Genomic DNA, 27372 nt, shown 5'->3' on the forward strand with positions numbered 1-27372 from the left:
AACCACAAAAAAACAGCTGTGATTGATAGACTCATTTTTGCTGGATTCTGCAAGGATATCACAGATAATGCTGTTGAACCTTAACTTTTTCTCCAAAGCTCATCCTTACGGATTTCAGCTCCTTCAGGATCCAAAATGTATTATTACCCTTTGTACTTTCACTAGCCTCCAAAATACAGGATTAAAATACATTTTCATTGTGATAAAATGTTTAGTGCATCCATGATTATCAAGCTCAAAATAGGAAACAGAAAGCTCCATTTTTCTTGGAAGTGCTGTTCTACACAAATAAAAGACACTAACACCCTGAGTTCAGCTGACCTTAGGAAGTTAGTATATACTCTTCAAAATATGGTAACTCGTGTTTTTAGCACCCTACCACTTAAATTTAAAAACCAATCTTGAAAGATGAACGTTAAAAGTAATTTCCTAAAAACACTTTTGCTTGTTGCTATTATAGAAATAGTAGTCTTGAGCCACATTCAAGCCCAACACTGAAATTCTTCATCGTTGTTGAGGAAATGCAGCCAGGGCCTGGCAATCACTGTAGTATTCATACTGATAGCATTAACAGAGTGCCTTACATCTCCCTCGCCTGTGTGTTCTGCACATTCTTTTCTGTGTATTCCAAAGGTTTTCTTCAGGATGCTGTTTCCTCACGGCATGGAAGAAACAGGACATTGAATTTTGTCTGTCTCTTCTTAAAGGTATAGCTCTATGTTTCTTCCCAGTGCTCTTAATAGACTGAGGTGGGCCTTACAGTCTATATTAATCACACTAAACAAGGCAAGGATCACTTATCACTTGACTTTACACTACAAGGGCACAGGGCATTTAGCACTGAGTTACATGATCTAACATATAGATTGGTCCCCAACACTTTTGCTGCTTAGTGGTTTATTCATATCCAATAAACAAATGAACATATTTAACCTGATTTATAGTGCTTTCCTATATATTCAGAGTAACTAGAAGTAACAAAATCAGGCATCAGGGCAGAAAGGTTCAGAAAGAAGCAAAAATATTGCCTAATTTTGATTCTTCCAGCCTTTAGATTTTATTTTTTTTTTTAATTGTCAGCCTCTTCTCCCACTCTCCCTTCCAAAAAACTAGTGGAAGCTGATTCTGCCTTAAAGTTAACAATTTAATAATTACAGGGTAATACTAAGAAGAATGAAAGGAGGGACACTGAGCCCACTGAATTTTCCCTGTCAACACACCCAAAGGATTGTAAAAATAGCTCTTTAAGATACAGTTCCCTTACCTGGAGCTTTGTATTTCTGGAAGGTGTCATTCACCAATGGAAAATGGAGCACAATTGGAGCCTTTGGATTATCATCATCCACAAACATGTAACACTCTTTTAGCTGCTTTTCGTCTTCCTCACTCACTTTGATTTTTGGAAAAGGAATTTCCCGCTCCTCACAGTATTTCTGAGTCAGCTCTAAAACCTGTTGTCAAAAGAACAAAAATAATTTTGATAGAATACCAGCAACACCTCTAAGATCATCTAACTACAATCCTTGAAGAAGGGAGAAAGACTTTCACACAAAAAAAGAGTTACAGAAATCCAACTTCAAATTGGCAAAAACAATCTCTCCAGCCAGTGATACAGAAGAATGAAGAGCAGAACTGAGAATTGCTACCAAACATCAACAGTTTGCAGCTGAAACTTTTTATGTTTTGTTACTCTAAATATATTCACCTTGACTTTTCTGCACTTAAAAAGAAACACTTGTATATACAGGAAATAACTTGTTTGCATGAAGAAAATCACCAATAGCCACTTTTCCATTAGAAGCTTACATCTAAGTAACAAGGATCATATAAGCTAAGCAAATACTCTTATTTTAGGTAACAATCTATTTAGGCTTTTGAAGTTTTGAATCTTATTACAGTTGTCACTTTCCATCTCCTCATGACATTCACAGTAAAAAGCATATTACAATAATATTTGAACAAGGTAAGGACTTATTTTAATGCACTCTCATGAGTGTTTATATTCAACATTAACTGATCTTCTGCCATTGTGAATGTGATTCTGTGCTTTTATCTTCATGTAATAATGCTCAGCTACATCTCTTACCTCAAATGGAGCTTCCCAGGAAAAATTGAATGACAAGATAACATCCACATCCCTCTCTGGCTGAAGTACCAAAGGAAAGGGAGAGTTGATAGAAAAGCCACCATCCACTAAATACAAGCTCTCTTCCATGGGGGTCAGCTGGTTGGGAAACGCGTCCAGATGACTGCCTGGAAGACGCTCCAAGTAACACAGCTATAATGATTCATTACACACCTCTCGGTACAAGCAACAAACAAAGCTTATACTAGGGCTATAAGAAGAAAAAAAGACATTCCAACATGCACATTCATCTGAGACTAACCTGTAAAGTTTGATGATGAGATTGCTTTTTACGACAGAACATACATAGTGGATCAAATCTTTTGCTTCGGTGTAAGGGGTAAATTCCCTGACTTCAGTGGAACAAAGTCAAGCTCACTTACATTCTGTAACATCGACTGTTACAGAATATTAACACACTATTTTACATCCCAGACACATACAGACTCATTTACCTCTCCAAGCCACAAATTTCTTGATGTTAACATAATCTTTATGAAGATACAATCCCTGCATGAAGTTGAAGGTTTCTCCAGATGTGACCCGGGACTTGAAGAAATCCTGAAAAAATTGTAACAAGGGGCCCCCAGGTATAACCAAGCGAGTCTGCAGTCGTGTTGGATCTTGGAAATGGAATCTTCGGCAGTCGTCTGCAGAATCATAGAATGGTTTCGGTTGGAAGGGACCTTAAAGATCATCTAGTTCCAACGCTCCTGCCATGAGCAGGGACACCTTTCCACTAGACCAGGTTGCTCAAAGCCTCATCCAACCTGGCTTGAACACTGCCAGGGAGGGCGCATCCACAGCTTCTCTGGGCAACCTGTTCCAGTGACTCACCACCCTCACAGAAGCCACAGAAGGATGCAGAACACATAGAAAATGCTTGTCCAGCTCCAATATTTCAATCAGACTTCTTCCTACAACATTTAACCAGTTGTCCTAGGGCTGAATTTGTCCTCTAATAAAGTATTGTAATGAAATTTAAACGAGCTGCATATTCTATAGTCAGATAATTTACCTGCCCTGTTTAAAGGGAATAGCATTACTCATAAATCACTGTCCATATTAATTTCAAACCCACACAAAGAAATCCTTGTTACCAACTGACGATCTCTTCTGTCTCATAAGACAACAACAGTCATCCACACACAATAGCATTTATAGTTACAACAACAAATGGGGGGTCGGAACTAGGGCTGCAAAAGTAGAGAAGAAAAAATCTCTCCCCCCACTACTTACTTAAGGCTATAACTATGCACCCGAGCAGCTCTCAGCCTTTAATACACTTCCTTTTGACTGCTAGGGAGGCATTGCACAAATGGAGAACAATGCATAAACATACAACCAGCTTATCCAAGATCACAAAAATCAGGCCAAGGAGGGAAATGGAAACCTATTTTCCACGTCCTGCTTAGCAGTCCAGCTTCTGTTCTTCCTCTTCTCATGACTAAGATCCCTGCACTGCAATGTGTGTTTAAGACAGCTTCCAGAACTAACCCAAATTTATAGCCTAAGTCAGATACAAAATTTAAAAAAAGGAGGAAGAGAAAGTGTACTGAAAAACTATAATTACTCTCTTCATTTTATGTGTGATGGAAGGAAATAATACACACTACAAGAGAGATCTGTCCAAATCCATCCTTTATGCTAATCTTGAAAACCACACACAGCACATTTTTGAGTCATATTATTTGTATGATCATTCCAAAACCAGGAATCTTTAAAAAAATCCTACTATTTTAACCTATGTTCTTACCTACAACTTTGATGACATCTTTGAAAGAATCTAGAAAGCCCAGTCCTATACCAACCACCTTCAGGCAGATATCATCCAGGCTTGCAGCAAAGGCACTGCCCCACATTCCTGCAGGAGAAATGTGGAAGAATTTAATACTCAAAAGGCCTATAATTCATCTGCCATTTGTCATGGGAGAGGGCTGTGACTTGACCAGTACTATTCTGACAGGTGATGTTTGAGTTTAAACCTTTGAGTTAATACTGTAACAAATTCTGATGTAATAATATAATGCAGAAAGTTCTCCAAGAGAAGAGCTCTTCTATCAGCAAGAGAAATATGGTAAGAGAATGGGAGGACCTAAAGCAGAAGTTTTTGACAGGCTTCTCATAACAGTCTTCTTGTAGACTCAGGACATCATACTATAATACTATGAACCTACATCTAAACCTTCAGAGAGAGATTTGACATTTTTCCCTTCGAAGTCTTTAGGAAGGGACAAAAAGGCATGGGTTTAAGTTGATGAGTCCCAAAAGCAGCGTAGCTCCTTTCCACCTCCCCATTTCATTCATTACTGTAAGATCATACCTTGTAAAAAACAAATCCTAGGCTCTGGATGTTTCTGGATGAGCCGTCCCATGAAGAACTCACTGTCAAAATCCTCTGTTCGGACAAAAGCTCCGTATTTGCGGAATCCAACTTCATAGGGAGTGAACTCGCACCATTCTAAGAACAAGTCAACAGGATATTTACTCATCTCAGAGTAAACATAGATGAAAATACTAATTTGATTTCTGTTCACACAAGGGAGACAAAAGGCAGTCTCCCTCCACTTCTTTCACCATCACTATGGATTTCCCTGCCACTCTTCTCAGTGAGCTTCTATCTTACGCATAATTCATAAAAAAAAAAACCTTGTACGGGCTTTCATTGACTAAATACAACCTCCTTTCTTCCTGCCTTTTGGGGAAAAAAAAAATCCCATCTTGCTCCATCTTGACTTTGTTACTGCACAAATAACCTGTCTATTTTACTTCCACTTTAGGGCAGCCATTCTCATGGCTCCCTTTTCCATCACAAATGGAAGTTACTTCATTTTTCTCAGCCTTTCTTCACACTACTTACCACTCTCAGCAACTATTACAGTACTGACTTGAAAACTCAATTGACCCAGTGTGTTAGACCTCATTGTCTACTTATCAAAGTGTCCCCTCATGCTTGAAAGCTTTGCACAAATATTTACAAATCAAATTAATTGTCATACACACACACACTCCTCCAGAACAAAACAAGCAAACAAAAAAGTCCCATAGTGGCATGCAGATAGACACAAGTGTTTATGCTCCTGTCTCACTGTACCTATCCTCACTTGTTGCATCATATTAAAAGTTTCAAGTGACCTGGAATAGGACTGGCCTTCACTTTATACTGTAATTGTACAACCAGCAAGAACCCAGGCTGCTAATACCACAATTTTGATGATCCATGCTACAAGGTTGCCCATCCATCATTTGACATGAATACTACACAAATTGATTATCTGAGACTACAAAAGAAAGTCATTTAATTACAAAGGACTTAAATTCTCCAATTCAGGCACAGACTCGTGTATTATAAGAATCTTCCCTCTCAGCTCCTGAAAATTTCAGGCACTTTCTAGCAAAACATGTAGAGTGGCCAGCAGAGTTGAATGTCATTTCTCTGTTATAGCCATGATAAAGACATTTGCAATCAGGATGATAACAGTATCCTATTGCCTCTTGCACTACCAACTGCTGCTTGAGCCACATTTCTTGTTGTCGGCTACTCACTGCCCAAGGAACTGGACAGTTGAAAGGAATTTATGGATTTTAGCAAAGAAAAATAAATTTGCCATGTTCATACCTGCAAAGTCACCACTGCTAATATTGGGTCTCACATTGACAGCTGCATAGATAGGATAGGGGTTCTGGGCCCATTTCACTGCTTCTTGCTGATCAGACAGCTTTGATGGATCTTCCTGGTCACAAGCAAGGAAGGAGAAGCACACTTTAGTCAGGTAAGTTCTGTACCCATACTTTCATAAGTTGAAACTGTTGCTTAGCATTTCTGACTGACAATACTACTAATTCAAAGTCCCTTCTCCTCCCTCTGTCCATGCATATCGTTAGATTTTGCCAGAGTATTTCTGCAGTTCACGTTTAGAATGTCTGGTGTTATTAATAAGCTAGTTACCCCTCTGATTTCCGATTTCAATCAGCATAGCAAATACTGCACAGTAATGCCATTTTGCAAAACCAACATCATTCTCTCAGGCTTAACCTGCCCAATACAAAAGCTATTAATTTAATAACAGTCATTCCAAACACTACATTTTTCTATAGCACTGATCTATATGACTTCAAAATTCTTTACTAAAGAAGGGTGCTGGGAAACCTGGGGCAGAAAGAGATGAGAATTCCCTGTGTTTATTCAACAACACCACCTATTCCAGAACAGCTCACAAAGGTAGAAAGTAATTGGTTTCTTGACACACAACACATGGGTGGGCAGAGCTCCCACCTGGAAGGCAAACAGCAGTACACATCCTAACATGAACTCTTTTACCTTCTGTTGTAGGAAATATTCCACAATAAGGCCCCACAAATCTGAAAAGGAAACTTTCTGTCCACTGATCTCCATTGCATTCAGCTCCTGGAAATAGTATTTCAGTCGTTCAGGTGAAAATGCCCCTGCTTTGCTGCTGGACACAGTACCCTGAGCTCTTCTGATTGCATCTTGAAGGTCCTTCTGCGACCAGTCAGGGTCTTGATACAATGTCGATAAACACCTGAAAATGCTTATATTAATGTCATCAGTAATAATGACCCTCGTGTAAACAGTCATTTTAGATAGTTATAATTAGTGCTGCAGCACTGTACTAAAAGCTTGAGAAGCCTAGCTAAAGGTAAAACATCATGAAGAGATGTATCATCGTAAAGAGACCATAATAATGGATCTCTGCACTCTAAAATGTGCTGAAAACCCTGACAGGACAACTTCATCCTGATTGCTGACCTACCTTTCAAGGATGTTCCAAGCATCATATGCTAGCACACATGAACCAGTTCATAAATATGAGTTAATTCCAGGTCGTAACAACCCCGAGAGACTGGCTGATAGGAAGGGTGCTACTGCATACAGCTATAGAGGCCATAGCCTTCATCAGAACACAGGTCTGATTAAACGAGAAACTAGTTTGGACTACTGGCTATCCACATGAACAGATGCCTACGTTATTTTGAAAGTCTGTATCTGAATCAAAAGGGGCAGGCCAGGTCACAAGGTTAGTGGAAGAATACTAGGTACATAGGAGTTAATTTAACACACAAAGATCTGGAAGGGAGGATTACACTGTCAGGCGGCATCACAACTCAATGAAATCATTTCACGACAACAATGTGTACTTATGAGGGATGATTTCACTGCAAACTCCAAGAACTGAGCTACTGAAACATTCTAGCCATGTCTAACATGTCAGCACATTGCTCCAGTCCACCAAAGGGCAAGCTGGTGCTATTCCTCTATTCAGCCACATAAGCCATTTTGGAAGGTGGAGACATCATGGTCCATGTGGACATGTTTCCAGTGACTTGCACCACCTCAGTTATCTTCTTGGCAAGAGCAAGGCAATGGGGAAAGTTTTCGAAGTCAGGGCTCTGAGGGAACACACAGCAGTTTTATTCATGTAATACATTCTAATATTCAACTGCCAGGCTTGCAAAAGCAGCAGATTCATAAATTTAACAAGTAGCTAGGTTAGAAGTGATAAGGAATCTCTTAGACTCTTTAGCATCTCCATCACAACTCACAGGTGAGAACTGATAAAATATTTGACTTCATTGTCTGTCTACAGATGGCACAAATGCAGTTTTGGCCTTATTTTGCATCAACACTACCACATTCAACTGTAAGTTTCTGGAACCAACACTGCATATAACTTACCATGTAGAGCCAGAAATCCCACACAGATATATTGCAGCATCCAATAGGCCCAGCTGCTGAAGCCCAGCAAGACTGCCATAGAACGATGTCAATGCTCTCATCCCACCTCCAGACCCCAGTATCGCTACAACTGGAACCTGCAGACAGCAAACTCGGGAGTCACAATCACAGACTTTAGAATTGCCAATAAATTACAGAACTAATCCCATTTAAGTCTCATTCTTATAGAAATAAGAGAAAAATCTCTATTTCTGTTTACATGTAAAGTAATTTCAGGTTTGATTTTAACCAGAACTCCTTTCTCTACTTTGTAATTGAAATATATTGTATACTATAGAACATAGCAGCGTCATCTTAGGGACAGTCACTCACTGCCATTGTTACATATATTATCACACATTTACTTGCATGCCATACAATATACACAAAAGAACAAAAAAAGGCAATCATTCTTATAACAGCATCCAAAGATCACAGAGCAAGGTATCAGGCTATCGAGATATAACACTGTCCCCAAATCAGCAATTAGGAAGCTGTTCCTGTGGTCTGAGCTTCAATTTAACCATTCTGAGACAGACTTTCCCATCACAATTCAGAGCTCAAAGTTCAAGATACAAGAGTTCAACTAAAAATGTACATACATTCTGAAAATTCAATTTTTTGTGTTCCAAAACACATACACACCCCCCTCAAAATTTTAGAAATACAACAACATTTGAGACTTCAGAACTGAAATGGCCCAGGGATCTATCTCATGCCACGGTGAATGCAAACCATGTTTTCTCTTGATTACAGGCAAATAATCCTACAAAACCTAATTATCAACCAAGCACAAAGGATTTTACGAATCTCACTACAGCACTATGCTCGATACCTCATCTTTTGGAGGGGATTCTTTTAAGTGAAGAGCCTTCCTCAGTGCCTCAGAAACTATTTTCTTCCTTTTGTCCAAAAATTCTCTCTCCTCTTTACAGAGGTCAAAACCCAGACGTATGTCAAGATCCCAAGTACTGAAATAGAAATTCAGACAAAACATTTCAAAGTTTTGGAGCATTTGTAATTACCAGGGAAAAGCAATTTCTGTGAACACACAATCTAGGTTCTGATCTGAATCACTGGATCAAACTCTTAAATGAAGTTTTAGTGTACGTCTACACAGCAGCTATTTTGTAACAACAGCTTTGGGAATTAAAAATTAAACTTCTCCCTATTGTATTTCTTCCTTAATGTCTAAATACAAAGCTTGTGTCAAACAGTATTCAGATTAAGCTCCAGGAATTTCACAAAGGAAGAAAAGATTCTCAGGAGGTGAAGAAGATTGTATGAGGAGCAACTGAGATCACTGTATTGACATGGATGGAGAAATGAGGGGAAGAGCAATTTTAAAACAGAAGTTTCTGAATTTAAGAGGCAAAAGGGGACAACTGAATACCAATAAACTTGCTATGAGTTTGTAAAAGGGGAGCAGGATCTTCAGTTAATGACTATATACCCAATGACCCTATCAACTTACTAGCCAGCTGCCTGGTTTTGTGTGTTATTCTTTCCTTATCACTCCTTCCTTGCACCCTTCCTCTATTTTATAGTTCAAGCTCTTCACACACTGAGATGTCCTTTCCTATTTGTCAGTACAGCACTGCACATATTCTGGGAACTATCTGTAGCTTACAAAGCTACTTAATATTTACACCATCAGTATTAGGAACATAAAATTTGCTCAGATTTCAGCAGGACTGACACCAATCCAACAGATAGTATCTGCAAAGCAAAGAGTCACAGCCTTCAGAAGGAAAACAACCAAAGATATTTTTCTTTAATCTATCCCAAGAGATCGATGGAGACAACAGACATCCCAAGAACAGTAGGAAGAGTCACTCAGCTCCTTCACTACTAGAATAAGGGCCTTTCCTGATTTTTAGAGGTCTTTGAGGTTCACACTCACCTCTCTTCAGTTTTCAAACTCAAATCCAAACTTTGTCCCTGTGAAAACAGAGAACACATCTTATAATTGATAGCAACTACATAGGTAAAACTAGTAACGATAGGTTATGACATCAACGGGGTCACTAGATACTAACCAGAACGGCACTCTCACCCACAAAACTACATCTCTGGAATAATTTTCCCTTGCACTGATTTCAGACATTTTCAATAGTCTCCACAGAAAGTAAACACATGTACTCAGAGAGCAGAGTGAAAAAAAGTCATTTATTCTGCAAGCTTCTTGCTTTTCTCCTGCTCTGATATTTTTCTTTCACACCCTAACAGACTTTTTGCTTTGGAAAGTGATGAACTTTATTTTGCAAGACCAAACCATGAAAACATTTTTAGAAAAATGACACTGAGTATTCTCAGTATTTCATTCTAGATATCCAAGAAAACAGCACTCCTAAGAGTTATGTGCAGCTTAACTTTCCAATGCCTATAGGCAACGGAGGAAAAAGTTATCCCAAGCATGTTAAAACAAGTGCAGAATGTTGACGTTACCTCTCCCAGAGAAACAATTCTATCAACTTTTTGTCCAATAGGAAGGGAATCAACTGGTACAGTCCCCAATCCCAGAACTGTAGTATGCTTTTCAATATCAGGGTTCACACCATCCTAATAAAAAACCAAAATGTTATTTGAGCATTCCAGAAAAAAGTTAAAGATATGACTTTCATATGTCAAAACAGCAAAAAATCCTTAAGATCATTACAACTAAATCTGTCCCAAAAATCTAAGGCTTTTCAAGATCATCCTGCTCTCTGCTTGACAGATCTTCGCTGTCACTCAAACAGCTTTTTTTTTTTAATACAACTGTCTGCCACAAGCAAAAAAATCTTCACCTCCAAATATAAAATTTCCCCCAAAGATAGTTGTGTTCTGACATGCATCAGAAAGCTCAGAATTGAACTTCCATTCTGTCTTCAAAGCAGGATTTGGAAAAGATACCAAAAGGGCAACAGCATTGGACATACAAAAAAAAAAAAAAAAAATCACAAAATAGGAAATAAGATAACAGCCTTAGGGACAAATGGGAGCGTGTGATTAAAAAAACAATGATCTTTACAAACAGAGCAAATTAAAGTTTGCCAGGAAATCTTTGAGTTCTCTCCCATGTTGTATTAGCAAGTTTGCACACTCTCTTAATACAGAGCTGTGTGCAGATTCCTAAATTTCACACAGAATCACAGAATCAACCACGTTGGAAGAGACCTCAGGGATCATCGAGTCCAACCGTTGCCCTTACACCACCATGTCAACTAGACCAGGGCACTAAGTGCCATGTCCAGTCTTTTCTTAAACACATCCAGAGATGGTGACTCCACCACCTCCCTGGGCAGCCCATTCCGATGTCTAATAACCCTTTCTGAAAAGAAACTCTTCCTAATGTCCAACCTGAACCTCCCCTGGCGAAGCTTGAGGCTGTGTCCTCTTGTCCTATCGCTAGTTGCCCGGGAGAAGAGGCCAACTCCCACTTCACTACAACCTCCCTTCAGGTAGTTGTAGACTGCAATAAGGTCACCTCTGAGCCTCCTCTTCTCCAGGCTAAACAATCCCAGCTCCTTCAGCCGTTCCTCATAGGTCAGACCCTCCAGACCCTTCACCAGCTTGGTCGCCCTCCTCTGGACTCGCTCCAACACCTCAACATCTTTCTTGAAATGCGGGGCCCAGAACTGGACACAGTACTCAAGATGCGGCCTCACCAGTGCCGAGTACAGAGGGACGATCACTTCCCTAGACCGGCTGGCTACACTATTCCTAATAGAGGCCAGGATGCCATTGGCCTTCTTGGCCACCTGGGCACACTGCTGGCTCATGTTTAGTCGGCTGTCGATCAGCAGATTTAAAAGAGGCATATTAAAAAAACCCTTATATCACAGGGCCACACTCAAACCTACACAGCCTATCAGGTGGGCTGGAGCCTTTACACCCACCACAGGCCTCAACCCTTGGGAGAAGACAGCACCTTAAAGAAACAACAGGTTGTCACCCTTCTCACAACAAGAACTGAAGACAGACAAGGAACTACCCATAGATTTCACAGATGTCTTCTGACCAAAAACAGTTGTCCTGAGTCAAATGTCCCTCTAAGCCCACTGTCCTCCTCCTAACAGGGGGAAATAACATACATTCAGGTACAGGGCAAGCAACATTACTATGTTCCTGACACTCTCCTACCTCTGGTAAGAGAGGAGAGGTCAGACTGGATAGCTTTGTGCTCTATGACAGCTCTTGAAGGAGTATGTTCTGCTAGCTACCAGGGGTGGTTTGGTTGAGGTTTACCACCTGGGCCAATCTCCATGGTTGACTTCTACCATGGTTTTGCTTGCCTGGCTCTGAGTTTTTGACTACTTAAGTCCAGGTCTCTCTCTTCAGCTCATGTTTGCTGCCCAACCAACCCCACTGTAAAGCTATTCTTGCATATTCCTTTTCGTGTTCTCTTCCCCATAGCTGCCTCTAAAGTAGTCAAGATCACAATCTGCATTCATGCTGCTCAACTGCTCGCAGGGATGAATAACATCACAGAATAGTTTCCTTGCTCTCATTTTTGATGCCTGGCCATACTGGGAGCAGTCATCACAATTAACGTTCAGTCACTCCTATGGGATACACACACTGCACGGGTACCTGTAGAAACTGTGAAGTGACAGACAAAGTTAAATAAAACTTTGCAAGTGCCACGTGCTCTACAAGTTTCTCACAGAAAAGACTTGCTACAGAGTATCTCAACAGCTGAAAGTACAGATGTTTTCACACAGCAATCATGTGCAGATCCAGATTTTTTTAATCCCCAAGTTTGAACAGATTTTAAAGTGTTGAGGAAGGTATAATTTTACCACCTCCTTACCCAATGTTAAACATCCAATGAAAAGTCTGATGTTTTTATTCAATTTTTAAAATAAAAAATAGTAGTGTGTAAAAAGCAAAGATACAGAAAAGTTCATCTCTCTGCCCATAAATTCCTAATATATAACCAGAAAAATACAAGACAGGCTTCTAGCCCAGAAAATTATGATCTGAGCAGTTATAACACTACAGAGTTAAGTTTGATCAAAAAAAGTATATCTGGAAGCGACAAGTAACCTTCAAAATAGATGGTCCCTAGCACCACATACATAGAGTACTCCACAAGAAACTTGCTTCCAATGCAAGCTTTTGACATCCACGCGTACCTGAATAGTATACCCAAAACCGACATCCCTGAACACCTGAAGAACTCCCTGGCCATCTTCTGATCAAATTAAGGCCATTCAATTTATGTTTAAGGACATTTTCATGGACCAAAGGCACTGGTTTCAGAGTGAATTTATTCAAAAGTGGGCTGTAAACTTTGTAGCAGTCAGCACGGATGCTTACCTGTAGGACAGATATGGTTTGCTCCAGCTCCACTTGCAGTTCTGGACACATTTCTTTATCCACATGAAAGACAAATTCATCCTTCTCATTGTCTGGTCTCCAAGGAATACACAACTGCTTCTGATATGCCCCTGGAACAGAGAGCTTGACCACACAGCTCCCTGTGTATTAGAATAAGAAGTTTAGACCACAGGAGCCATTTAAATAAACATTGAAAATCAGATACTTGTTAAGTGTAGCTGAGACTATGAAAGCACAAGCAAAAACTCTTGTGTGGTATCCGGAGGAAGTGACCCAATATTATTTAGTAGCAAAAATAAAAGCAAAATTAACTTAAAAAGTCAATTTTGTAGTCAGTAAATAAAAATGCACTGTATAGATAGAAAAACAAGTCTCCCCTCTCTTGCAAGGAATAAACATGCTGAAAAGTAGATCTGACTTAAATTTTGCGGGTAGCCCTACCTTGCTGTTTCTCTTTTGTTTTTTCCTCTTTGTTGACAGTGCCTTGCAGAGACAAGCAAGGATGAACCTATGAAAAGAAGAAACCAGCTCTGGTTATGAGATTTTAGTTCACTTCTTTGCTGAAGCTTAATCTACCTACTATAGTAGGTGTGGGTTTACAGCTGCAAGCTGTCAAAAAAACACTGTGGGAATATAACGGAAGATTGGTGAGAAGGATTGTAAACACGCTCAAGTGACTTGCACCTGGGGTGTGGAAAAACATATATCATACTAGTAACTGTTGTTTAGTCTTGTGTGCTGGACAAGTAGAACATCTGCATTCAGATAACATAGGCCTGTGATAAGACTCAGGGGCACTTAATTGTTCATGCCCGAGATTCCTGCCCTGCTGTGAGAAAGATCAAGCCACAGTGGAAAACTACCGCCTGCTAGAAACCCCTAATATACAGGTGAAGGCAGCAGGCCCGGAATCTCTCGCTCTCTCTCTAGCAGGAACCGAGCTTCGCGGTGCCTGCGTCCCCGCTTGAGTGCCTTTGCCCCGGGTGCTGCTTCGGAGATCCCCTGGTTTGCAAGGTAACAGGAATAAATTTGCTCTTTGCATTTTATCCGTGGTTTTGTGGCTGTTCCTGCGTCCTGCCTGTGTCGGCTCACACAAACACTAAGGATTATTTTGACCTTTCAAATAAAGAGCAAATTTTATTTCAGTAGGATAGGATTATTTGCTCTTGTTTCAAAACCACCCTTCCTATTCCAGTTACTTTTTTTTTTGTTTTTGCAACTAGTACTTGATAGTCAAGGTCTCAACACCTGAGGTTTTTCTGTTGTTTTACCTTTTTTTAATGCACGTGTGAGTACCTGTTCAGATCCAAGCAAGCACTTCATAAATTCTGCCATGACCTTCTCTCCTGGATTGTCCATGTCCTCATGAAATTTAGTCTCTCACACCATTCAATCATCAGCTTCCCTTCTAGGACAGCAGATGAGATCCTTAATTGGCCATAACTGATCTAACAGGTAAGAAAGTACTCCACTGCTTGAATGTAAGACTGATCTGCTAAGGAAAACAGGCACATGAAAGACTCTCTACTGTGAAATAGTTTGCAGAACTGTGCTGTTAAATGCCACCAGTTTTTCCCGAAAAAATGTTAAAACTCTACATTTCAACAATGATGACCTCTTTCCCATCCTCTTCTTATTAAAAAAAGATCATTCCAGTCCCTTTCCTTTGAGGAAAGAAAAGAGGTGGCAACACCTGTATTTTTAATGTATAACGCACCAATCTTCTTAGACTGACTGCCCCAAGAAAATAGACAAATTGCTCAAGATGAAGCCTCCCACTCAGACTCAAGTTATCACCTACTCACTAATGGCACTGATAAAAGCTTAGAAATAATAGGTGTTAAGGTGAGAAGAGGGACTATACCTGGCCAGCATCTAGGCTAGAAAACTCAGTACAATCTGCAAGACTCACTAGCCTCCTACAGACATTTTTTGTTTGCATCTTTTAAAACAGCCCCAATGGAAAAAAATAAGTACCCTTTCTGTGAGTTGGTATCAAGTTTTAAAAATTGAGGAAGATTTTTAAACCAGCAAATTAAAAAAGAGAGGCAGATGCTGGAGAGAATAGGAGCTATTTAGATATAGGAGTTGAATTCTCAACAATTCTTGTTCTCTCACTACTAAAAACCTACCTTCAGGAATAAGTCCCAGCATATATGTAATTGACTTCCATGTACTTACCACAAGGACTCCATTGGTCAATATCTCTGTAGGGGCATCTGAGCTGTGAAAGGAAGAGATTTAATGCGGATGACTTTGTTTTTAATTTTCTTCATCCATTTTACGAACTGCCTGGATAAGAAATGGGGGAGAAAGGTCCTCAGTGTGAGAGATCCATGCAAACTAGACTGACATCAAGTATATTTCCCTTCATAGAACAATGGGGGGAAAAATACCAATGAAAAAAATTCCTCTGCAACTATAAGCATGTGCTATATGGTCTCCCTATCTCAGTTATTTTGATAACTTAGAGAAAAGCTGAGCTTAGATGGACTATCACATAGGTAAAGTATTCAGTTGTTTATATTTTAAGGTTAACTATGTAAGTTTTCCACTCCTAAGTGACTCATCCACAAAATGTTCCTTTGCAGCACTGCCATTCCCATGAAGTCCAGCAAAATTTTACTTCTTTTTTGGTACTCCAAAAAATTTTGGTGACTGGAGCTTTAAGGATATTTGTGATCAATCACTGGCAAATCAACTCAAACACCACAGAGAACTGTAAAGCATTACCCTTTTTATGGGCAAGACTGTCCCTGCACAGAAAAAGCAACTAAGACAACCTATCTGCAGAGAACAAGTTCATTCAGCTCTTCGGGCAAGACTCACCATTTCTCCAAGTAAAACTCTACATCCAGCTCTTCATTAGCCTTTGAAAATAAAAGGACACAGGTGACCCTTGATCTTGAATATAATTATGAGAAGTTTTTCCAAGAGATTAAGCTTTCTTCCTGCTACAAATTATAGTAACTATTTTTGTTGCTTTTACAAAAGCTCCAGTTAAATTTTGGAAGGTTTAAATTTATGCCTTTTGTTGTTGTTGTTCTTTAAACATTCCTCTTTCCTGGGCATATCCTACATGACCAGACACATCTATGTTTGATGAGACAAGCACACAAAAGTGAGAGTTGGCTCTCAGATCCATTACTCTGCTAATGAGTAGAAAAAACACTCTCTTCTGGCTCAAGCATCTCTGCAAACAGCTTCTACATGCCTCCTCCCATTTATTATTTCAGCAGATTGCACTCTTAGCTTATTGCTGTCTTTGTCTTGCACAGACTTTAATCCAGCCATTTTTTCCCCTGCCATAGCATACAGTAAGTGCTTGATACCAGACCTAACATAGCTTTTAAAAAAAACAAGTAGAAGCCAATTTGGGTAATTCTCGTTACTGAAGTTGAAGTTTCCAGTTCACTGATCAAGATGACTTGAGCATTCAGCAAATAGGATAGAGTCAGTGAGAACAAGGGAGTTACCAAGCCTCCTTCCATGATCACAAATCATTTAGACTGCCTGTGACACTGACCAAGACCTCCCTGCTAACTGCATACCAGTTAATCTGCTAACTGCATACCAGTTAGTCTGCTTCTGACCACACCAACAGCACTGAAGTCCAATTTCTCAAGAAAACACATCATTAGCTCACCTTTAATCCAGACCTATTGTAGCAATGTGTTTGAGGCAGTTACAAAAAAGATCAAACTGGTCATATGGCTTTAGGTATGTGAAACAAGCTGTCTTGTTGCAAGACAAGAACACAAACAAAAAAAAAAATCAGGAGGGATTTTATAAACATCTCAGATGTCAGTAAAACCACACATGCTGTCATCACCTGCTCACACATTTTCCCCTTCTGGTTTCTACAATACAGAGAGATCAACCAGCATGTACTGCTGGATTTCTGTAATGATGAGCTGCAGCTCTTCACAGTTGACCTGGGAAGAAGCCAGGGACTAACCTCAGGGTTCAACGTGAAAGTGCGCAGCAGGGGCTGACCCGGCTTCATACCTCCTACATCGAAGACGATAGACGTGAGCTCATCACTGACAAGGACATCCTTATCATAGAGTGTCAATTCCAGAATGTTCTAAACCAAACAGAAACAAGCAGCCTCAGGTGAAGACAGAGAAACACTTACACAAACCTGAGTAGTTGTATACAATAGACACTTTATGCATTAATCAATGCCCTTCTCCTTCCCCACTCCTGAAGAGAATTCACTATTTCCAGCAGGACTTATAGCACAGTTAAGCAAAAATCTCCTAGTTGACACTGTTTAGCTAAAAGATTTTCTGAGCTTCCCAACTAGAGGCCCCAGCTGAATGCACATGGCATCACTCTCCACCAGCTTCAGGTACAGATTTGCCTGAGGAAGCAATAGCAATTTCCACTCTTTCAGCATGACTCAGTCCAAGATGTTATAGGGTCTTATCACTTCCTGCTCAGCCCTGTCTCAGAGCAGTTAAGTCCAGCAGAAACTAATCAGAATAGACACAATGAGTACATATGGCATCCAAAAAATGGCCTGGCAGCACCTAGTTTTCAAGGAGACAAGACTGAACTTAGAAATGGGCTGGCATAGCCTCGCAGCAGTAACCAGACTGAGGCCTCACAAGCCTGCAGGGGAAGAAAAAGCTCTCACACTCTAAAGCTTAGTTTGCAATTTTCTTACCATTTAAGTCAATTATCATTCCACATTTGTCACCAACAATTATGGAAAGGTACTCCAGGGAGGGCGATAGTTTCTTGTTAGTAAGCACCTTATTCCAAAGTCTAGGAAGTTATTCAAAGCAATAGTGCCATATTAAAACTAATCTTTTAAAGTACAGTTTCCTTCCCTTTACCATTAGTGTTTACTTTGAGAATGAATACTGACAATCTGAAGACTTTGTTCAATACTCTACTAGGTCCTGCTCAGACAGCAGACAGATGTACTGTCTCTAAGAGTTTGAATTTTGCTTTTCTCGATCATAGGAACTGATGGCAAAACTTCACTGAATGAACTAAGTTGCAAAGTGATTTGAAATTTAATTCCCATTATCCTCACTCAGCCACTTGGCTGTGTAAGGCAAAGTAGAGCTACAAGAAGGCAACACCTACTCGGTGAAAGTAGAAGCAATCCTCAAATAGAAACTTGGTTTAATCAAGGAATCTCCTTGAACTCTACCAGGTAGTGCCATAACTTCCCTTTTCTGAGTTGCATCACAAGGACGTTTATGGAAAATTCTAGTTGCAATTTACATGAGAGTGCAGTTACAAACTGTTGTGGTTATCACTGGACATGCATAGTACAGCTTTTTATACCACTCAAGAAGACTGACACCTTACAAGCAACACTGGTTTTGAGGGTAATGAAGATCCCTTGGTTTTGAATGAAGTATTAGAAGTAAGTCAGTACATAAATGCAGGTAGCCCAACCAGCTCCACAAAGTGCACTCCTTACCTTGACAGCACTATGGATTCGATACTGGAAAGTTTCATTCCATCCTGGGTTATCAGAGTTGTCAACAACCTGAGTTTGGGAGACTATAGGAGATGCAGTGGGCAGCTTTAGTTCCACATAGCAGTCTGCCTTGGACACTAGAGCAGTGAGTGTAGAGACAGACATTAGAAAAACTTCAATCAAACATACTCTCCCATGAGCTCCTCACTTTTGAGATCTCACTGCATCACAGAAACCTGCAAATTTAAGGCTGGACTTGTAAAGCAAAAGCCTTTAATGAAGTACATATCTTTAAAGAGCAGCAAATTGAACATTAGGTACTTATACTTCTTTTTACTGGTTCATCCAAACCATAAAGCCCTTCATAAAAGAAACTGCTATTTAAAATAATGAACATCAGCTTTTCAAAAAAGATTACTGCTGATATTGGGCCCATTGACTCTTGTCCTGTCACTGGGCACCACTGAAAGTGTCTGGCTCCATCTTCTTAACACCCTCCTTTCAGATACTTGTACATACCAGTAAGATCCCCCTGAGCCTTCTCTTCTGCAGGCTAAGAAGTCCCAGATCTTTCCTCATATGAGAGATGCTCCAGTCTGTTTAATCTTAGTGGCCCTTCACTGGACTCTCTTCAGTAGCTCCAATATGTCTCATAGTGGAGAGCTCAGAACTAGACACAGTACTCCACATGCAGCCTCACCAGTGATGAGCAGAGGGGAAGGATCACCTTGCTCATCCTGTTGGCAATGCTCCTCCTAATGCAGCCTAGGGTACCGTTAGCCTTCCTTGCAGCAAGGGCACATTGCTGTCCACCTTCCTTGCAGCAAGAGCACATTGCTGTCCACCAGGACCCTCAGGTCCTTTCCTGTAAAGCTGTTTTCCAGCCTATCAGCCCTCAGCATACACTGGTGCACAGGGTTGTTCCTCCACAGATGCAGGACTTCCACTTCTTTTTGTTGAACTGCATGAGGTTCCTGTCAGCTCGATTTTCCAGCCTGTCAAGGTCCCTCTGGATAGCAGCATGACCTTTGGTGTATCAGTCACTCCTCCCAGTTTTGTAACATCAGCAGACTTGCTGAGGGCACACTCAGCCCCATCATCCAGACCATTAATGAAGACATCGAACAATACGGGACCCAGAATTTACCCCTAGGTTACACTGCTAGTTACTGGCTTCCAACTAGACTTTGTACCACTGATCACCACCCTCTGAGCTCTGCCATTCAATCCAGCTCTCAAGTCTGCTCATCCAGCCTACACTTCATCAGCTTCTCTATGAGAATCTTACAGAAGACAGTGTCAAAAGCCTTTCTAAAGTCCAGGTAGACAATATCCACCACTGCTATACCCTCATCTGAATGTGTGCTTGCAGCCCAGGAAGCCAACCGTATCCTGAGCTGCATTAAAAGCAGCGTGGCCAGCAGGTCAAAGGAGGTGATTCTCCCCCTCTACCCCACTCTCGTGAGATCCCACCTGGAGTACTGCGTTCAGCTCTAGGGCCCCCAACATAAGAAGGACATGGACCTGTTGGAACGAGACCAGAGGGCCACGAAGATGATCAGAGGGCTGGAGCACCTCTCGTATGAAGACCAGCTGAGAGGGTTGAGGTTGTTCAGCCTGGAGAAAAAAAGGCACCGGAGAGACCTTACAGCAGCCTTCCGGTACCTGAAGGGGGCCTACAAGAAAGCTGGAGAGGGACTTTTTACAAGGGCATGGAGTGATAGGACAAGGGGTAACGGTTTTAAACTGAAAGAGGGTAGATTTAGATTAGATATTAGGAAGAAATTCTTTACTGTGAGAGTGGTGAGACACTGGAACAGGTTGCCCAGAGAAGCTGTGGATGCCCCCTCCCTGGAAGTTTTCCCGGCCAGACTGCATAGGGCTTTGGAGCAACCTGGTCTAGTGGAAGGTGTCCCTGCCTGTGGCAGGGGGGTTGGAACTAGATGATCTTTAAGGTCCCTTCCAACCCAAGCCATTCTATCACTCTATGATCTAGTCTGGCCAAGAGCTGAGCTTTCTGTTTCCATTCCCTGAAAATACAGATTGTCTCACAGTCCTTCCTTCTTCCAGTTAAGGCCCCTTTAACAACACAAGTATGGGAACCAGTCTTCACTCCAGTTGAACAGAAGGGCCATAAAAAGAACTTCTCTTCACAGTGTGATTCTAGCTCTCAGCCTTTCAGGAAGGTTTTCCATTCCCTGGACAGTCATTTCAGTAGTTCAATGCTAGATGCCACATAAACTGAAGGCAAGCAGACTACCTTACTGTATTAAATCTGAAGGAATTAAATCTCAAATCAGTTTTAAAGATCCAAATGCCCCAAACAGCCCCGAGAACTTTACTCAACACAGATGCGTAAGAAGAAAGGAATATATACCATGTATAAAAAACAGGAACAAGTAAAAAGCAGTTTGTCTTGGAGTCAACCACCTAACTCCTTAAAAAGCTTCAACACAAAAAGAAAATAGCAGACACGAAAGAAAGCACTACTACAACTGAGAAAAATAAACGTTTGGAAGCTAGAATGGAAAAGTGCTACTTCCAGGTGCAAGAAGACTGTTCAGCAGCAGCAAGTGTGAAATTTGCCATGACCAGTGGGCTGAATCCAGACAAAGGAACACAGAACAGGCCACAGTGGGACATATAAAGGAGCAGAGAACTAAAAGGTTACCAGGAGTTACCTGATCTTGTTCTGCAAAGTAGCGGGGTTAATCTGCAGCTTGGCCTCACATCAAGCCTTTGAAATATATATATAATGCTTTACAAAAGAAGCCTTTGTTCAGACATAAAGGCAATACACTATGTGTAGGTAAGAAGTTCCCATTACAATGCTACCTGTGTTACAGGTATGCACTGAACAAACCATCTGTTTTCATAATACCTTGACTAAGTACTTACACAGATCTGTACCCTTGATGTTTCTGGCTCGGAGGACTTTTACTGTTAGGTTGTAGTAAGGGTGCTTCTCCCACTGAAAAGAGAGGAACAAGCTCAGCATGTAACTCAACTACAATGCCTGTTCTATAACCACACCAGTATCAGTACAGAGAAATGGATCAGACCAGTCAGCCCACAATAATCTATTAATGAGTCAATTTGGGAACACACACAGTGCTTTCAGTGTCCTGGAGGAAGACTAAAGGAGTCTAGAAGGAAACTCAATTCCCTTTCAGCATGGCAACAAGTGATGTCTTAGGGTAACTCCTCACAGACTTCAGAAAATAAGCCCCTTATTTAGGGTTTCCTCTAATTATAGCTCAATTTTTAATTGCTTCATTATTTCATTCCTGCTGAAGGATAAACAGATACTGAAGCTGCTCAAATGACTTGGCTAGTTTAAGAGTACTTGTCAAGGGCACATGCATGCTTGAGTAATGGCAGACATGGCAAGAATCTTAACAGCACGGTCTAAATACATAGAAAGCACATGCTGTTTACAATGAGGGAAAACCTCACTTTCTTGTAGCAACACATACTTAATGGCAGTTTGATCAAGAAAAGATAAACCTTAAATTCCTATTCATTCTGGACTGTTACTGGTAGCAGCACTCTAGACATGCATACCACTTTACCAGCATAGATCAAAATGTAATCCTTGCTCTTGAAAGTTTCCAGGACGCTATTTTTGGAAAGTAATATTAGTATCTAAATGCCTGGATGTGAAAAGGAAAGAAAAGCCTGACTGAATCCTAGAAGATCACAAAGGAGAAGGGCAGGGAGGGCAGGGGAAGACAAAAGAAAACAGCTTGAAGGGATTTAACGCAGAGACTGGACAGAAGCAGTTGTGTAAGGCTCATGAACAGAATGGGATTCTGCCTCATTTCCATCAATTATGACACGATCCTGGCCAGCTAAAAGCCTTTTCTATTCTTAAATCCCATTTCAAAATGCTTTTCACAAGTGGTCACTATTTCACGTTCATCATTTTCTGCATGGTTGGCTTGAGACCAGAGTTTAATTTCAGATACAATAAGTATTCATCTACAACTGAATTCAACAGGATCTTTGCTTACAACAAAATGCTGCAGAGTGCCAAACATTATATAAAAACGTAGGCCCTACATGTCACCAACTAGGATCTCAAGGAAACCAATGAACCCTGAAGTGTCAAACTTCTTGAATATTCCTTATTTGATAAATGAAACTGTACTATGGTTGTTAAGCAGTCACATACTTGTGGACTTTTCCTTTTTCTTATCACTTTAAGACACTTGCCAGCTTTTGCAAGACAGGTTTGAACAACACAATAAAATCAAGACACACATAGTATACTGAACATCTTTGTACTGAGTGCCATCCAACCTGACCAACAAGTGAAGGGTAAAAATTACACAGATAGTCTAACATATCTCACACGCAGGTGCAGAATTAAATTTGTGCAAATAAACTGCAATTATACTATTATTACTCTTAAAGGGCTCTTATTTGCAGCACCAACATGTTGAAGATACTCCTTCCCTCATTTGTTTCTGGGAACAAGATGTGCCTTCACATCAAATTTCACCATGAGCTCTATCCTTCAGATGCTAGTTTTTCTTCCTTTTTAAAACTTTCCTAATCACCTTTGTTTTGTTCAATCACTGACACTAGTTTCCCAGGCAAAGCCTGACCTCCTTTCTACCTTGTTAACTTGGGGAATGCACTACAGAGCGAAATTCAAAATTGCATAGGTTATTCTCACTGACTTCCTAAAGGTGCTGCAACTCTTCAGGTTGTTGAGAAATGAAGCTACATGATCACACCCCCACTACTGTCAAAGCAATCTTCACCCATGTAGCTTGACTATCTCCTGGAATTCAAATGCAGAAGCAGCACAGAACACCCTGAAGAGAGCATATCCCTCTTTTCCTGCATACCATCTGTCAACATACAGTTACATGTTCAAAAGAAAGTCCTTTCCAAAGGTCTCTAACAACTGTTGATTTGCAGTCAGTCATTACATAGCTGAGGATATATTTTCCACACCCATGTCGTAATTTAAGGGCTTATAATGCAACAGACATTTCATTGTGTGCCCAAGACTATGCTATCAATTATGCCAGAACCTTCCCGTGTGCCTTTTCTAGTTATCTTTTAGCCAAGGCACAGCGAGGTCATAACATGTTAGAAGGTGAGCTTGCAGAGTAATGAAGCATGAGAGTATCAGGTATGCTCTATTTGAATGCATCAGGGAAAAGTCAGGAAAGAAATCTGTATGGGAAATGAACAACAAATAACAACAGTTCTGCCTATACCAGTGTATGTGACAACATACTAATGTACGTTACAGATGCAAACAACCCATTTCTAGTTTTTGGTTTAATGATTTTTCAGAATCATCCCTTTTCCAGCGCTCAGAAAAGTGCATTAGAAGCAAAAAACCACTGAAATCCTCATATGAGGATACAAGACAATTCTCAAACCCTCAACCCTGCTAACAGCTGCCTGTATCTTTAATCTAAACTGAAGGTGCTGATTCAGCAGCAAGCAACTGCAAAACAGGTTATCCCAGCTAGAGGACCCAGCAGTCTTTACTCTCATATAGCCCAGAACACCTGCCTTTCTACAGTAAGTGCTGGGACCCACTCCACATCTCTCAGTGGATGCAGAGGACTCACAATAAGCATACCAGTTTCATTACAGAAGTGTTGTCAATAGCAAATAAAAATGTAACTTCTAAGCCATATTTTCTTCCATGTTCACTGCTACCAGGCAAATCAGGTAGCTCAGTCAAAGAAATGTCCAAATTACCAATGGAGCACTTTCCCTCCCATCTTGTTCCTGCTCCCAAGTAAACACTGCTGCCTATAATTCCCTTTCTCCTTATTTCAGCCACAGTGCCACAAGTTTGCTTTTAAACCCAAAAGCAAACTCCTGGCTTTCCTAGGCACCCTTTGCATTCTCCTCCCTTCCCTAGAAGTGTGCACCCATAGTCACAAAAGGAGACTTCAGACACAGCCCTAAGAACCATGGTCTTCTGTAAGGCAAGTCTTATAACCAGTCAGGTGACAGAAGTAATGCAAGCAGCTCAGTATCACAACAACAATGGCAAACGCTGGGCTTGCTCTCAGTTTCTGTTCTTTGTCTTCAGTTGTGAAACTAAGGCTAAACTTTGGAAAGTTAAAGAGATCTGATCATATTGAATTCACCTACAAAGCTAAAACAGTGATCTGCTGCCCCTCTCCTTGCTCAATTGCTATTAACTAGTCAATACAAAATCTCCCCCTACCAGACAGTACAACTTCACTAAGTAGTGTCTAATTTTTTTTTAATTTATTTATATAGCGAGCACCTGAGGGGAAATATCACATCCAGTGGTATACTGGTTAATGGAAATCACGGCAGGCTAACACTAGTCTCTTCTACCTTGATTTCCCCAGTACTAAACAACAACATAAAAAAGGTCAACGAGATAATTTTTATAACACAGCAAGCAGGAGTGCAGAGAGGCATACAGGCAGCAAGCCATCTTGTGACATTTAACGGTCACCTCAATTTTAAGCTGTAGATTTATGGAGCACACAGGTAATCAGATGACAGATCAGACCTCCTATTCAAAGGCTCCTTTGCAAACAGTTTAGCGCAATTCAAAACTGAGGTTATTGGCCAGATCATCTTATACAATGGAATGATTATAAACCATTTAAAGGATAAACACATTGAAACCACTTTATCTAATGTGGTTGTACTGCATTATGAACAGAGGGTGAAGTCATCATTAATCTTTGTCTACATTAGGTTATTAAGTCCTGTGGGATAAGGCAGAGAGCAGAAAAGAAGGGAATGGTAATCAAGGATATTTTTGTCTCTACTGATGAGAAGCTCAGTAAGCTGAAGTTTCCCCCAAAAAGTACTTGGCATCAGCTTAATTCTGTTCCCCAGAACCTAAGAAAACAGAGACCTGTTCTGTATTGCCTCACACAGACTCCGAATTTAACAAAAACCTGGAATCTCCATTAGCATTACTGTGATCCAAAATTCTTCCCTAATGATAAACTTTTTGATTGACTCCTGCAGAAGTGCAGGACCGGTTTTCCACACATGCAGTAACAGGAAGTCACTACCGAAGGCATTGGCTAAGGAATGCCGTCTCAAAGACAGTGCTACCCCTTGTCTTACCCGCCAGTGAGAAAACCCAGTCTCTTTCCTCTCCTTCCTTTGGAAAAGCACGGCTGCCAGAAAAGGCAGCACTCTGGGTGGAAATGGGCCCCGCAGCACCTCATGGAACATGGGAAAAACGTCCCGTCGTCTCCGCAGAAAATCTGACAGGGAAACGCTGAAAATAAAAGAGTCCCCGGATGCCTGGCTGCAAAGTGCTGCTTGCTACAGGCTGTGTGAAGTTTTGCGCAGGAGCAGGCTGCGCTCCAGCCGCGAGAAGAGGAGGTGTGGCCTGCACTTGCCAAACAACCCGGTTCAAAACCTCACTGGCAGGTTTTTCAAATACTGGTAAAAGATACCGGCAGCAAAGCAGCACCGAACAGGGAAGCCCTTGGTAGGAGGAAGCACCGCTCTGTGATTAAGCCACAACCTCAAAACTCCCAGTCCAGATTTTATTTGAGAGTTCCACCAACCTGATCTAGGACTTCAAATCCTTTCAGAGTTTCAGCATACCCTAAAAGAATTATTTTTAAATAGAAAGAAATTCCCATCTTACAAGCCTGAAGCAAAGCCAAATTTGTCATTGACTGTAGCTGTTCAGAGAAGTTTCAGGGAGGCCTGAGCAGAGATACCACAATTTGGTCTTCATTAGGATGCCTCCAAAAACATTGATACACCACCACGGCTAACCTCTCACTATGTGAGCGACCTGCACAAGTCCCTGCTTTATTCTCATTTCCACGTAGCACAGTCTTGATTCTTCCACCAAAGGTTCTTGAAAAACTGTACAACAGACGGGGCAGATTTTTTACGAGTCTATTGTGCCTTAAAAAATATTTAAGTAGTAAAGGGAATTGTTTATTGGAATTGATTCATTTATTAACAGCTACTGACAGTTGGCTTGTCTGGAGCTTTTTATTAAAGAGTTTAAACTGAAGCAGCAGACCAAAAAACAAACTTAAGTGTTTCAACAATTGGAAAGTGGCAGAGCATGTATGAAAGCCAGTAATGCAGCATGTCACCAGCTCCACACACACATGAGAATGTGACACATTCTCAGCAAGGTCCGATTCATTAATCATTTCCTGTCATTAGTGTCAGTCACTAAATCAGAATTTAATAAAATTAATAAGAGCACAGGCACTGACATTTAGAACACAAACAGGTCAGCACTAATTAGTGAATTCACAGACCCAGAGTCAATGCACAGGCAAAAAGCAAACATAATACCATTGCAAAACAGCCAGCAACTGCTGTAAAGCTCTCATGTGGTACTAAATGGTATGGTAAAGATAGACACTGGGCTGAAAAAGCAATTTCTTTACATTTCTACATACCACTGCATTGAAAGTGAAGGACTGTCTATTAGGTTTTATTTATCTTCAAAAAATTGCAGAATCGTAAGTGTGATTTTTCTATATTTAATCTAATCTAGCTGGACTATAAATTACAAGAAAATTGAAGCAGCCTCACACAGTAAGCTAACACAGAAAAATCACACTTACTCTAAACAGTTTATTACAGGCAGTGTATAAAACCTGTATTTTATCTTGTGAGTGCCCAATTGCATTTAAAATCAGGCTTACCTGCCTTCTCCTGAAGTTCTCTCTCCTCTTCCAATGAAATCTCAGCACAGGAATCTCACGTTTATAGAATTTCTCTTGA

The 27372-nt window shown here is 40.6% G+C and overlaps 1 protein-coding gene across 3 annotated transcripts in view; it reads right to left on the reverse strand.

The window, feature by feature from the left end:
* PLA2G4F (phospholipase A2 group IVF) overlaps window positions 1–25922 on the reverse strand; it is a 31270-nt gene extending 5348 nt beyond the window's left edge. For 2 of the 3 annotated variants that reach the window (XM_068397913.1, XM_068397912.1), the window contains exons 1-19: window positions 25729–25922; window positions 21529–21601; window positions 18631–18767; window positions 17146–17274; window positions 16017–16057; window positions 15369–15411; window positions 13629–13695; window positions 13167–13327; window positions 10311–10424; window positions 9766–9803; window positions 8698–8833; window positions 7824–7960; window positions 6447–6669; window positions 5745–5859; window positions 4449–4586; window positions 3882–3989; window positions 2581–2775; window positions 2087–2253; window positions 1265–1451 (exon numbers count right to left, since the gene is read on the reverse strand). In XM_068397913.1, coding sequence (XP_068254014.1) covers window positions 1265–1451; window positions 2087–2253; window positions 2581–2775; window positions 3882–3989; window positions 4449–4586; window positions 5745–5859; window positions 6447–6669; window positions 7824–7960; window positions 8698–8833; window positions 9766–9803; window positions 10311–10424; window positions 13167–13327; window positions 13629–13695; window positions 15369–15411; window positions 16017–16057; window positions 17146–17274; window positions 18631–18767; window positions 21529–21601; window positions 25729–25839 — 2320 coding nt within the window. In that variant the 5' untranslated portion in view covers window positions 25840–25922. Of the gene's footprint in view, window positions 1–1264; window positions 1452–2086; window positions 2264–2580; window positions 2776–3881; window positions 3990–4448; window positions 4587–5744; window positions 5860–6446; window positions 6670–7823; window positions 7961–8697; window positions 8834–9765; window positions 9804–10310; window positions 10425–13166; window positions 13328–13628; window positions 13696–15368; window positions 15412–16016; window positions 16058–17145; window positions 17275–18630; window positions 18768–21528; window positions 21602–25728 lie in introns of those variants that run through there. The other variant, XM_068397914.1, reaches the window with a different exon arrangement.
* Between the last annotated feature and the right edge of the window lie 1450 nt (window positions 25923–27372).

This window comes from Nyctibius grandis, chromosome 4 (assembly GCF_013368605.1).
Source record: "Nyctibius grandis isolate bNycGra1 chromosome 4, bNycGra1.pri, whole genome shotgun sequence".
In the NCBI taxonomy this organism is placed as follows: domain Eukaryota; kingdom Metazoa; phylum Chordata; class Aves; order Nyctibiiformes; family Nyctibiidae; genus Nyctibius; species Nyctibius grandis.